The 14,897-nt window shown below is 37.3% G+C and overlaps 1 protein-coding gene across 50 annotated transcripts in view; it reads right to left on the bottom strand.

Moving 5' to 3' along the window:
- Nucleotides 1-14,897, bottom strand: part of PHLDB2 (pleckstrin homology like domain family B member 2) — a 222,954-nt gene that overhangs the window by 27,303 nt on the left and 180,754 nt on the right. For 12 of the 50 annotated variants that reach the window (XM_070242810.1, XM_070242799.1, XM_070242807.1 and 9 more), the window contains 4 exons: nucleotides 13,031-13,120; nucleotides 9,642-9,785; nucleotides 6,888-7,028; nucleotides 5,584-5,683 (listed from right to left, as the gene is read on the bottom strand). In XM_070242810.1, the coding sequence (XP_070098911.1) occupies nucleotides 5,584-5,683; nucleotides 6,888-7,028; nucleotides 9,642-9,785; nucleotides 13,031-13,120 (475 nt within the window). Of the gene's footprint in view, nucleotides 1-5,583; nucleotides 5,684-6,887; nucleotides 7,029-8,832; nucleotides 9,019-9,641; nucleotides 9,786-13,030; nucleotides 13,121-14,897 lie in introns of all 50 variants that reach the window. The other 38 variants (XM_070242834.1, XM_070242823.1, XM_070242832.1 and 35 more) reach the window with 5 other exon arrangements.

The raw sequence follows: 14,897 nt of genomic DNA on the forward strand, positions 1-14,897 counted from the left end.
CTTTCAGGCTAGAAGGGAGTGGCACAATATATTCAAAGTGCTGATAGATAGGAAAAAACCTGCAGCCAAGACTACTCTACCTAGCAAGGTTGTTATTCAGAATGGAAGGAGAGAGAAAGAGTCTTCCAGACAAGCAAAAAGTAAAGGAGTTTGTCATCAATAAACCAGCCTTACAAGAGATGTTAAAGGAACTTGTTTAAGTGGAAAGGAAAAGACCATAAATGGGAATAAGAAAATTATTAAAGAAAAAATATCACTGGTAAAGGCAAATATACAGTAAAGGTAGCAGATCAACCACCTATAAAGCTAGTATGAAGGTCAAAAGACAAAAGTACTAAAATTATCTATATCAATAACAGGAGGTTAAAGGATACACAAAAATAAAAGAGGTAAAATATGATATAAAAAACATAACATGTAGGGGGAAGTAACAAGTGTAGGGCTTTTAGTAAGAGCTCAAACTTAAGAGACCATCAACTTAATATAGATTTCCATTTACATAGGTTATTACATACGAACCTCAGGACAATCACAAACCAAAACCCTATAATAAATACACAAAAAAATTAAGAGAAACGAACCAAACATAATATTAAAAAAAGCCATCAAATCACAAGGGAAGAGAGCAAGAGAAGAAGAAAGGAACAGAGAAGAACTACAAAAATATCCAGAAAAAAGTAACAAAAGCAATAGTACAATAAGTACATACTTATCAATGGTTACTTTAAATGTCAATAGGTTAAATGCTCCAATCAAAAGACATAGGGTGGCTGAATGGATAAAAAAATAAGACCCATATATATGCTGCATACAAGAGAGATTTCAGACCTAAAGACACTCATAAATTGAAACTAAAGGGATGCAAAAGATACTCCATGCAAATGGAAATGAAAGAAAGCTTGGGTAGCAATACTTATTTCAGACAAAATAGATTTTAAAACAAAAACTGTAACAAGAGACAAAGAAACGCACTACATAATGATAAAGGGAACAATCCAACAAGAGGACATATCACTTGTAAATATCTATGCACCCAACATAGGAGCACCTAAATACACGAAGCAATGATTAACAGACATAAAAAGAGAAATTGCCAGTACCCCTATAATAGTAGGGATTTTAAGACTCCACTTACATCAATGGATAGAGCATCCAAACAGAAGATCAATAAGGAAACATTGGCCTTAAGTGACACATTAGACCAGATGGACTTAGTAGATATACACAACATACCAGCCCAAAACTGCAGAATACACATTCTTTTTCAAATGCACAAGAAATATGTTCCAGGATAGATCACATATTAGCCCACAAAACAAGTCTCAATAAATTTAAGAAGACTGAAACAATACCAAGCATCTTTAAGAAGACTGAAACAATACCAAGCATCTTGTTGTAAAACTAGAAATCAACTACAAGAAGAAAACTGGAAAAGCCACAAATATGCGGAGATTAAACAAAATGCTATTCAACAACTATTGGGTCAATGAAGAAATCAAAGCAGAAATCAAAAAATACCTGGAGACAAATGAAAATGAAAATAGGACATACCAAAATTTATGGGATACAGCAAAAGTGGTACTAAGAGGGAAGTTTATAGTAATACAGGCTTACCTGAAGAAACAAGAAAATTCTCAAATAAATACTCTTATAATACACCTAAAGGAACTAGAAAAAGAGAACAAACAAAGCCCCAAATCAGTAGACAGAAGGAAATAATAAAAATCAGAGCAGAAATAAATGAAATAGAGACTAAAGAAAAATAGAAAAAACATCAATGAAACTAAGAGCTGGTTCTTTGAAAAGAAACAAAATTGACAAACTTTTAGCTAGACTCACTGAGAAAAAGAGAAGGCTCGAATACATAAAATCAGAAATGAAAGAGGAGAAATTAAAATGAACACCACAGGAATACAAAGCACTGTAAGAGAATACCACAGAAAGCTATAGGCCAACAAATTGGATAATCTAGAGAAATGTATAAATTCTTAGAATCATACAACCTTCAAAACTGAATCAAGAGGAAATAGAGAATCTGAATAGATCAATCACTAGTAAGGAGATCAAAACAGTTACCAAAAAACAAAAGTCCAGGACCAGACAGCTTCCCTGCTGAATTCTATCAAACATTCAAAGAAGACTTAATACCTATCCTTCTCAAATTATTCCAAAAATTTGAAGAGAAGGGGTACTTCCTAACCCATCCTATGAAGCCAACATTACCCTGATACCAAAACCAGAGAAGGACAACACAAATAAAGAAAATTACAGGCCAATATCACTGATGAACACAGAGGCAAAAATCCTCAACAAAATACCAGCAAATAGAAAACAATACATCAAAAGGATCATACACCATGGTCAAGTGGGATTTATTCCAAGGATGCAAGGATGGTTCAACATCTGCAAATCAATCAACGTGATACACCACATTAACAAAATGAAGAAGACAAATCACATGATCCTCTCAACAGATACAGAAAAAGCACTAGACAAAATACAACACCCATTGATGATAAAAACTCTGCATAAAATGGGTATGGAAGGAAAGTACATCAACATAATAAAGGCCATATATGACAAACCCACAGCTAACATCGTACTCAATGGTGAAAATCTGAAAGTTATCCCTCTAAGAACAGGAACCAGACAAGGATGCCCACTTACATCACTCTTATTTAACATAGTATTGGAAGTCCTGGCCGGAATAGTCAGGGAAGAAAAAGAAATAAAAGGGATCCAAATTAGAAGGGAAGAAGTGAAACTGTCACTATTTGCAGATGGCATGATTTTATATACAGAAAACCCTAAAGAATCCACCAAAAAACATTTAGAAATAATAAACAAATACAGTAAAGTTGTAGGATACAAAATCAACATACAAAAATCAGTTGTGTTTCTATACACTAACAATGAAGTAGCAGAATAGAAATTAAGAATACAACCCCATTTATAATTGCAACAGAAAGAATAAAACACCTAGGAATAAATTTAACCAAAGAAATGAAAGAGCTGTACTCTAAAAATTATAAGACATTGATGAGAGAAATCGAAGACACAAAGAAATGGAAAGATATCCCATGCTCATGGATCAGAAGAATTAACACATTTAAAATGTCCAGGGGCTGGCCCAGTGGTGCAGTGGTTAAGTTCGCACGTTCTGCTTCGGCAGCCCAGGGTTCACCAGTTCAGATCCCGGGTGTGGACATGGCACTGCTTGACAAGCCATGCTGTGGCAGGTGTCCCACATATAAAGTAGAGGAAGATGGGCATGGATGTTAACTCAGGGCCAGTCTTCTTCAGCAAAAAGAGGAGGATTGGCAGCAGATGTTAGTTCAGGCCTAATCTTCCTCAAAAACATAAAATAAAATAAAAATAAAAAATAAAATGTCCATACTTCCTAAAGCAATCTACAAATTCAGTGCAATCCCTATCAAAGTTCCAATGACATTTTTCACAGAAATAGAACACTGAGTCCTAAAATTTACACAGAACAACAAAAAATGCTGAATAGCCAAAGGAATCCTGAGAAAAAAGAACAAAGCTGGAGGTGTCAGACTCCCTGATTTAAAAATATACTACAAAGCTATAGTAATCAAAACAGCATGGTACTGACACCAAAACAGACAAACAGCTCAATGGAACAGAATTGAGAGCCCAGAAATAAACCCACACATCTATGGACAGCTAATTTTCAACAAGGGAGCCAAGAACATACAACGAAGAAAGGAAAGTCTTTTCAGTAAATGGTGTTGAGGAAACTGGACAGCCACATGCAAAACAAAGAAACTGGACCATTATCTTACACCATTCAAAAAAATTAACTCAAAATGGATTAAAGACTTGAATGTAAGACCTGAAACCATAAAACTCCTAGAAGAAAACATAGGGAGCATGCTCTTGGACATCAGTCTTAGCAGTATCTTTTCAAATATCATATTTCCTCAGGTAAGGGAAACAACAGAAAAAATAAACAAATGGGACTACATCAAACTAAAAAGCTTCTGTACAGCAAAAACCATCAACAAAATGAAAAAGCAACCTAACAATTGGGAAAAGACATTTGCAAATCATATCCGATAAGCAGTTAATATCCAAACATATAAAGAAGTCATACATCTCAATAACAAAAAACCAAACAATCCAATTAAAAAATGGGCAGAGCATCTGAACAGACATTTTTCTAAAGAAGATATATAGATGGCCAACAGGCACACGGAAAGATGTTCAACATCACTAATTATTAGGGAAATACAAATTAAAACTACAATAAGATATCACTTCACACCCAACAGAATGGCTATTATTAAAAAGGCAAGAAATAAGTGTTGGAGAGGATGTGGATAAAAGGGAACCCTCATACACTGCTGGTGGGAATGTAAACTGGTGCAGACACCATGTAAAATGGTATGGAGATTTCTCAAAAAGTAAAGAATAGAACTACCATATGGTCCAGCTATTCCACTGCTGGGTATTTATCCAAAGAACATGAAAACACTAAGTCAAAAAGATACTTGCACCTCTATGTTCATTGCAGCATTATTCACAACAGCCAAGACTTGGAAACAACCAAGTGCCCACCAAGCAATGAATGGATAAAGAAGATATGGTATATATACACAAGGGAATACTACTCAGGCATAAAAAAGATGAAATCTTGCCATTTGCAATGACAAAGATGGACTTTCAGGGTATTATGCTAAGTGAAATAAGTCAGATGGAGAAACTCAAATACCGTATGATTTCACTCATAAGTGGAAGAGAAAAACAACAACAACAACAAACACTTGGACATAGAGAATAGACTGGTGGTTACCAGAGGGGAAGATGGACGGGAGGAGGGTGAAAGGGGTAATAGGGCACATGTGTATGGTGATGGATGGTAATTAGTCTTTGGGTGGTGAACATGCTGTAATCTACTCAGAAATCAAATATAATGATATACACCTGAAACTTATATAATGTTATAAACCAACGTTACCTCAATAAAAAAAAGATGAAAGAACTCCATTATAAATGCAACATATTTTCACAAAAATTGAAATATGCTGAGAGTCAAAGTTTACCTGCAACCTAAAAACCACACAGAATAAAGGCTCAAACCACATTAAAAGGCCTGCGGGAATTCTGTCCTGGCCACTGGTGCTTCATTTACCGCGTCAGCTCCAGGAGTCTTTGGCACACAGTTCAAGAACGGCTCAGCCACAAACTAGGTGAGTGACTTAGTTAAGTGCCCTGGTAATCTCTCTGGATCTCAGTGGTCTCTCTTTTCTTTCTACCAATCAAATGGGAAAGTTAATAATTTTCTAGGTGCCTTTCTGGTTTGAGAGATCTGTTGAATTTATAAAGTACAATGGGTATGTTTGAAGTGCACCAGCCATCTGTGCATATAGGAAAAATTACATTAGTACAACAGTGAGGAGATAGATTTCCCTCCCCAAAGAGGGCACATTAAGAGTAAAGTTGACAACTTTGGTTGATCCTCTAACCGTCTAAGCATCCCCAACCCTGTTCTGACCCTCTTACCCCTAGGAATTCCAAAGCTTAACAGAAGACATGACATTTGATTTCAAAGGTCCATACCTCTGAGCATCCTCCGAGATTCTGAGTCTTTGGTCATGGTTGCCAGCGAGTGGGGGAGCACGCTGCCACAGCTGTTGCTCTGTCCCAGGGGCAGATGAGCCTGTGAGAATCAGGAAGAAACACTCAGGCAAACGGCAGGCCCAGTGGTCCTTCAGGACACAGCCACATCCCTGTTTCCATAGCTCCTATCTAAGCACGGAGGGCAGGGAAGGTAGGTCTTTGCATCCTGTTTATTGATGCTAAATGGTAAAGGCCAGTCACTGTCCCTCCCAAAGAGCTCCAAGGCAGTCTCAACTTCACAGCAATTCCTCCAGTGGCAGCAACTCCAAAACTGAAGACAGATGGGGCAAAGTGTCCAAAAGCACCTCAGAGAACAACTCAAAGTTCTTCATGCACAAGGAGCAGAGGGCAGACGCAGGGACGAGAACGCATGCACATCATGCAGGGACAGAGAAGAGCTACGCTTGTTACAAGGGCACCAGTTCCATCCACCCCTAGTTATCCAGTAGGCTCAAACTGGAGAAACCTATTATCTCCCCAGGGGTTTTAGCACTCTTTTAAAATAGCAAAATCCTTAGTGTAAAATATACTTGGAACGCCAGTTTATAAATAGATTAAAACAAAGTTATTCCGATTAGGGGCAAGGGAAGGGCCCAAAAGTCTGTCCCACTCAGAACCTCCTTCTCACTTCCCTCTCCCCCTCTTCCTGCAGTGACCCCTCAGGCATGTCAGCAGAACAGGAGTGAGGACTCAGGTGTCAGACCACACGGGTTCGTATTCCAGCTTCACTGCTGACCAGCTGAGGGCACTTGAGCTAGTCACTTAGCTTCTTTACACCTCAGTTTATCGATATGTACACTGGGGATAATAACTAGTACCTCTACTGATGTGTGTTACTGGATTTTAAAAAGAGACGATTGACATAAAGAGCTTAACCCAGTGTCAGGCTCACAGAAATGACTCACTAAACATTTGTAGCTATTATTCCTGGAATCCAGAGCTTATATCCTCCAATTTCCAGATCGGGGATGCAGCCACGGGAGTGTGTCACATAAGCGAATGCCACCCACCACTTGCATGTGGTGGTAGAAAGTACGCTGGACCAGGTTCTTTGGTCTCAGAGCATACAATTCTAAATGTCCTCCAAATAGGATAGAAAATGCAATTTAGTTACAACGTCTGCCCAAGAAGCAAATTTAATGGTTTATTATTTAGCGTTTTCTTTAAAGACCTTTGCACGTCGGTCAACCTAAGGACAAGGAGGCTCCCTGAACATGAAGCCCCTGGTTGTCCCCATGTCCTACCTTTGGGGCGGTGCTTCTCCCCATAGTAGCACTGCTGAAATGTGGGGATATGGAGGGTGTGGTTTTCTTTCGAGGCAAAGTGTCACTCAGATAGAGGCCTTCTTTGTGCTGTTTTTTCCTTTCTTCCAGACTTCTAAAGTGCTTTAAATGCAAATGTAAAGCAGAATAGCAAAACTTGACTAATTGAAACAGGTTACTGAAGAAATTAAGAAGTATGCATTTACAAAGAAGTTTTGGAATTTTAACACGGATTTTAAAAAATATTCAACTTATACTGGTGTTCACTAATAGACTTGGGCTAGTATTTGGTATGATACATAGAACCTGGAAAAATTTAAAACTGAACCTAGAAACTTAAAAAAAAAATCCACCTTTCACTTTCATAGTTAGTGCCTGCTGCACTGGGGCCTCAGGACAACATACAAACTATTATGATGGTCGCCACATGGATGGTGGAACAGCCAGTGGACAAAACAAGTAAGCGGTTTCTCCCCTTGTCTGTCTGGACAGTTCTGTGTGATGGCACAGATCCCAGTGTGAGGAGAACAAGAAAAGATGAAGGAAGAAGATGAAGAGAAAGAACGAGAAAAGAGGGAAGTTGTTTTAAAGTTGGAATAATATTTTAACCATGGAAACACAGTCCAAATCCACATACGTGTCCTATAAGGCATCCTTCTGGGTTACTCTTTTATTTAAAGAAGCTCTTGGCCAAAAAGCCCCTATACTAATCCTTCACATTTATAAATCCTCCTGTTGACTATATCATTTCTTTTTCAGATTCCTAAGGCAAAATTTTTGCCAATTTGAAATTTATCCAAATTTTTCTTGACCCCCCTCCCCAAAAATGTCTTCAATAGTAATTTCCTAATTAAAGCTTCTTTAGGTTTGATCATTTTTATACTAAGCTCAGGCTTTTGAAATATATAAAAATTAATGCAAATCTGAGTTACCAAATTTATCATCAACCTTCAAACATGCCAATCATGAAAAATACCTGCATTTTAACTTCATAATTATCTATTTATACAAGCTAATATCTGTTAATCTAAAAGTAGGAGGAGATATAGTTCTTTAACAAAGGTAATAGATAGTGAAGGCGCCTTGAAGAAATGTAAGGTCCAGGCCTTGCAAACCAGAGCTTGTCCAATTTGGGGATCTAGTGACTACGACTCCTTAGCATTTTCTGGGGCCAAATTCATACGGGGATCTGATTATAGTTGAAAGGAGTCTCGAAACAGATTTTTTTGAATACCCAAGCATGAATATGGACAGAATGCCCTAAAAGGAGGGCAACATTTAGAATAATAAATTATTTATTTAAAAATCTGGTCAATAAAAATTGTTGTTCTACGGACTAAATGCACTACTTGTGGTGTGACCTTGGACAAGCTAATTATCTACCCCGAGCCGAGTCTCAGTTCCCTGAACGTCAACATAGAGTTAACTCTTCACGAGACTGTCACAAGGAAGAAATAAGATTGTTGCTTAGAAAATGTTTAGCAAATTTTGACATATAGCAAGGGAATGATGTCTATTATGATGGTTTCAATAATGTGTCAGAAAAAGATTTTGTGTTGACCCAGCAACTTTGTACACTGTGGATTTTATGGAAATAATTATTATTACTTTGAAAAATGTCTGAGGTAAGTTGCAATATTTTGATTGAATGGGAACTGAAGCACGAGGATGTGAAACTAGCTCCAACATATCCAAAGCCAGGAAAGGACAATCAAGGTCTCAAACTTTCTAACAAGCCCAACACCCTTAGAACACAGTAAATGTCCTTTAAAAAATCTGAAACAAAACAACAAAAATAGCAAAGGAGTATGCACCTTGTCTCTGTCTTTTTTAAAAATACCTTGGAAAAGTTGAAGAAAAGATTCTACTTAAATAACTTTGCTGTCAAGGTAAAATCCCCAAACTCTGGACACCAGTTCCTAAGTACCTGCTGCTCTTGCTGCAGCTGTCTTCTGTGCTTCTTGGCTGGTAGAGGAGGGGGCGTGTCATTTAAAGGGAAAGGATGGACAGATGGAGCCATGACTTCGGGCCAAGGGGCTGATGGAGGTTGAGTGACAGGATGAGGAGAAAGAGTGGAAGGAAACGCAGATGCAGAACAGACAGGTGGCCTTTGCTTTATAGGAGAAAGAAAAAAGTATACACGTGTCCATATGAAATGAAAGAATAAGACAAAGAAATGAAATCAATAATCTGATTCTTCCATTTTCTTATATTTTGATCAAGAAGCCATAAATCATGGGTAGTATCTTTCAGTTTAGCCTCTTATTAAAATGCACACTGCTAACAACTTAGATCACTAGAAGGTACTTCAAGTTACTGCTATTTATCCTTCCCCAGGTGTTTTAAAAAGGCATAATGTTAAAAAAAAAAAAAATCCATACTCCAAAACAAACTAGTGAAATCAAACTGGAAATGTGATTCAAAGCAATAATTTTAGAAAGGCTTTTTGGTTTCTAAGAAAACTAGATTGGGTTAGAGTGTTAAGATGTAGAGTTTATTGTTGTTTGAACTTACTTCTCCTAGCACTCTACTCTGTACCATATATTTCATGATTTCTATTATCATAATTGATAGAGCAGTATCCCCAAATTGGTATGTTTTTCAAACTCAGCATCACTCTGGCCTTCTGGTCAACCAGACATCTATTTGTCACACATACCCTCATTTTCAGTTAACCATGGGTTAATTTTTGACACGAGGAAAGCAGTGAATGAATGAAATGTCATGCCAACACACCTCTTTATTTTGTGGCTGGCTCACCAGCACAGCTGTGGGAGGCCCAGTGGCAACAGCATCAGCATCAGCAGGGAACTGAGTGGAAGGGGATAGATTCGTGGAATTGCCACATGGCTCATTAATTTCATTTACACTGATATATCCCTAAAAGGAGGAATTCAGAAGTTAAACACAAAGAAAGCAAAAGCTGAGGCATGCGAGAGTATTAATGCTCCCAGTACAATGAAGTTAGCTTAGAGCGGCACGGCCAGATATCTGTGACATTATCAAATGTTTCATTAAAGGAATAATCAGCAATTAAAATGGATTTACAGTGCTTAATCTTGAAAAATGATATTCCAAATATTAAAAATAATTTTTCTGGTGAAATCAAGATGACTATATCATAAATAACCCAATACTTCAAATTCAAAATATCCAGAGGTATCAGCATTCATTCTGTTGATTGAATCAGGTTGTCACTACACAACATTTAAAATAATCACACACGCAAAAATCTGAGATATAAAATTGACACGGGAATCATCTGCTCCCTAATTCAAGAACCTTTTCCACAAATCTTTATTTTTATATTTTCCCTGCTTCTTCTGTTTCCTGACAACTTAGAGTGTAAGTATAAGTGGGTTGAGAGCTTCTGGTTTTTCACTGAGGCATTTATAAAAGAGTAACGTATTTGTAACAGAATCTAGATTTCAGGCATCTCAACCAAATGAGAATAAAAAGGACACTGTCCCCTCTCGAGCCTTCTCTAGCAAAACAAATGTGTGCACACACTTGCCCACGCATGCGCGCGCGCACACACACACACACACACACACACTCACTCACCCCAAAGGTGGAGTTGCAACTCAAGAGTGTTTCAGTTCAGTGCAGCTTCCCCAACCCCTGACTCGACCCCCAGGACAGAAAATGTCCAGTTACTTGTAAGTTCAGTAATTCAGTTCTGGCTTCAGCTTAGAGGAAATATCCACAAAACAAAATCTATGAGAATCAAAACTCCTGAATTTTTATTTGAGGAAAAGGCACTTGTAAATTTTCATGGAAAGTAATTACACAGACCAATCATGATTTTTACCACACCAATAAAACAGTACGAAAAAGAGAATAAAGGGTGTAAAATAGTATCTCTCTTTTAAAAGTAAAACTGAATGAAACTTAACACTTGGGTTCTTCTACTAGCCCAGCAATCTTTTCAAAAATTGGCTTCAGGAAAGGCAAGATATGGTTATGCTGATGAAGTAAAACTTCCAGACTCAAAAGCAAGGTTTTTACTGAGAATTTATAATTATGACGAAGTGGAGAAAACTAGAGTTGACTGTTTATAAATTGGAGGCATCAAAATGCTGCTGAATATAGCCTTGCACTTCAGAAAGGACCAACAGATACAATGTAAACTTTTCTAAGATTAAATTGAAGAAAGGAAGTAGACAACTGGGTTGTCAAATTTCATTTTACCTCTGCTAGTAAATGAGATTGGAGAGTAACAGCTTTGAGTTATTCTTTTGCTCAGTTGATAGAATGTTTCAAAACCAAGGTTTGATTCCTTATATGAGTCATAGACCATATAACTTAACTGCTTCAAAAATGTATACTGTTTGTCCAAAGTGGGACTTGTTTAAAAGAGGTCGATTTAATTCATCACTCTTTAAAAGAAAAGAGAAAGACAGGAAGAAAGACAAAAAGAAAGAAAATCAAAACATGTTGTGACCCAATTCTGCTTGGTACATGAAAGAGAACACATAGCTACTCAACAAAGACGAGAGTTGCAGACACACACATGAGTCAAAAAGCCAAATGAGCTTCTGATACCCAGAAGTCCCCAGACAAAAAGAACTCATTAATAGAAAAAGTAAGATTTTACTCTTCTCCTAGGAGGTAAAGAGACCTTAGAGCCTATCTAATGCATTTGGATGCCACAAGCCCTTCACGCACTGTCAGGAGGCAAACTGTAGATGTTCCTTCGTAAGCCTTTTCTTTCCCCAGCCCTCCCCATCGCAGTAAAAGGTAGTCACCATCCACCTCGTTATTCAAACTAGAATAATGGCATCGTTCCTGACATCTCCCTTAATTTATTTCATCCCCACATCCAATCTATCAGCAAGAACTGTCAACTCCGCTCCAAAATATATCCTCATGAGCTAATTCTCTCCATCTCTCTGCCATTGCTCGACTCCAAGCCACCCGCATTTCCAGCCTACGCTATTGCAATCACCGCCCACTCCTTATAATCCAGGATCCAAAGAGCAGCCCAGAGTAATCTTTAACAAATGGACAACAGATAACGTCACCTCTCTGCTTAAAACCACTCAATGGTTTCCCATCCACATAAAATAAACTATATTTCTTTAACATGACCCACAAGACCTGCCCCATGTCCATCCACCTTGCTGACCTTATCTTGGTCCACTCTACTCTATTCACAACTACCCTTTGTTCACTGAATCTGCCGGTTCCCTGGTCTGAATAGCAGAGACGATGAAACTGAATGATCTAATAAAGCTATTGCAGAAATATTTCACAAAATGCTTCTAAGGTACATATTAGTCACACTTATTATGTGAAGAGAACTTATTTCACATACCTACACACACACAAAATACTTTCCATGGAGGAATTCCTAACTCTGCTATCTTTTAAAAAACAATTTATAAATAAAGGGTTTTTTGTTATTATGCAAATTTTTATGCAGAAGCAACCTTTTTCTTTAGCTTTTTGAAAAAAAAATACAAAGAAAACTATTTTCTTTCTCAGTCATGGTTACAATTTTCCAAACTAGAGTGAAAATATTCTAGCATTGTAGCAGTGTAGCCCTATAACAGGATATTTGAGAAAGAGTGGTGCTGGGGATGGGGGAAAGATGGATGTTTGCGATGAAGAATGTGTATAGCTTAGTGTAGACAGGATTTTCCAATTTAAGGAGAAAAATAGCAGAAACAAGATTAGGGGGAAAAAGAGAGAGAAAAGAAAGAAACCAGACTATCTTCTCCAATATTCGAGGGCATTTTCACGTTCTATAAGATTTAGGAGAAAGAGAAGTAAAGTAAGAAAGAGGAAGAACTGAGAAAGGAAACTGTAGAACGGAAAGAAGGGAATTTAAGACTAACCTTGGTCTGGATCCTAAATTTTCTGAAACTCCAAGTTAACACACAATGTTGTTCAATGCAAAGTACACACACCACACACACACACACAGTATATCTGCATTAGACACAAACATAATCCCTGAAATCCTCAAAGCATAAATAATGAAGGCAGAAACACCATCAAAGCATTGAGTGCTTTCGTATGTCCTTTGTAACTGTTTTTCCTATTCAGCTAAGCACATAAAACGGAAGGACATCTCTTGATTTCTAAGGCGATATGAGTAGACACATAAAATCATAGCTTACCTCTTTTAGAGTATTGGGGTTGACAGGAAACCCTTTCCCCCCAGAGAGGCTGGAGTATTTCTTTTCCAAATTACAAAGATTTTCCTTTTCCTGAAGGAACACAAAATCTATTAAGCTTAGTCAACTTCGATTTCCCTGATGACTAATGATGTTGAGTATTTTTTCATGTGACATTGATTCTTCATATATCTTCTTTTGTGAAGTATTTGTATTGAAGTCTTTTGCCTATTTTTTACAAATTTATTTATTGGGTGTATATCTATTATTACTGAGTTGTAGGAGTTTTTAATATATTCTGGATACAAGTATTTTGTCATCTCCTCTTTAAGAAACCTTTGTTTACCCCAAAGGCCATGAAGGTGCACTTGCACTCATATTTTCTTCTAGAAACTTTCTCATTTTAATTTTTATGCTTAGGTCTGTAGTCTGGCTTAAATTCATTTATATGTATGGTGTGAGAATGGATGGTGTGGAGGTTTGTTTTTGTCCATTTTTACCCAGTTGATCCAGCACCATTTGTTGGAAAGACTTTCCTTTCCCTACTAGATTGTCTTGGAGCATTTATCAAAAATCAATGGACAGTAGATGTGTGGGTCTATTTCAGGACTCTCTATTTGGTTCCATTAATCTCTATGTCTATTTGTATGCTGGCACCACACCATCTTAAATACTTTAGCTTTATAGTAAACCTTGAAATCATATAGCATAAATCCTCCAATTTTATTCTTCTTGTTCAAAGTTCTCTTGGCTATTCTATGCCCTTTGCATTTTCACATACAGTTGATTCTCATTATTTGCAGTAGTTATGTTATGTAACATTGCTATGAACAATGAATTCAGGAATACTGAACCACTGTTCCTAGGGGAAATACAGGGTTGGGTTCCTGTGGGCTTTTGGTCACAATATTTTCGTCAACTGATCAATACATAACTTCATTTTATGTGTGTTTCTATTTAAAGACATTTTATTTAATATTATTGTTGATTCATTAACACTGAACTCACAGGCAACAGCACTATAACTCATGCGTGAATGAAGCTTATCCAACACATGTATTTTCTCCATAATGTACATCACAGCCTTCCTGCCCTTAGGAACACTAGATGGTACTTTATAACACTATGGCTTGGGAGCCATTTTAAACAGCAAAATCACCAGCAAAAAGTACAAAAGTGTGAAAATATGGCACTACATAGCCCACAAAAAGGACACTTGTTTACAGTACGAGAACTGAAACAAGAAGGCAGAGCACTGCCTTGTTCAACTTCAGCTGCAAGGGTGCACATTGAGTGACTCAGAATTTTCACAGCTCTGTGCATGTCCATCAAGGACTGCATGGTAAGTACTGATTTGGGGGTTACTAATAAATTTTGGTGAGCAGGCAAATTCACAAATATGAACTCTATGAATAATGAAGATTGACTATAAATTTTAGCATCAACTTGTCAACTTCTACAAAAAGTCTGTTGGGATTTTTACTGGGATTGAGATACCTCTACAGATCAATTTGGGAAAATAAAACTCTTAATTCTTATGTGCCACAATTTTTACAATAGAATTGTATTTTGCATATGTTTAATGAGTAAATAGTATTTCTATGATCGTGCTTACCCATTTTTAAAAATCTATCACTAAGAGATTTTTTGTGCTAAAATTTCAGAAACTACTTAACTACTACATATTACACTATCTAATTTAAACTGTGTCTTTGAATATTGTGTGCAAAGGGTGGTGGGGAGGCTAATGGCATCAGAGTTCATCTCTGGAGCAGAGAATAAGGATGGAAAAGACAACTCCATTCAGAGATTTCTAGGGGCTGAAGAAGCAGGAGGAGGGGAGCTGACAGGGATCTGTGCAGGTTACAGA

The sequence above is a fragment of the Equus caballus genome, chromosome 19 (genome assembly GCF_041296265.1).
Source record: "Equus caballus isolate H_3958 breed thoroughbred chromosome 19, TB-T2T, whole genome shotgun sequence".
In the NCBI taxonomy this organism is placed as follows: Eukaryota; Metazoa; Chordata; class Mammalia; order Perissodactyla; family Equidae; genus Equus; species Equus caballus.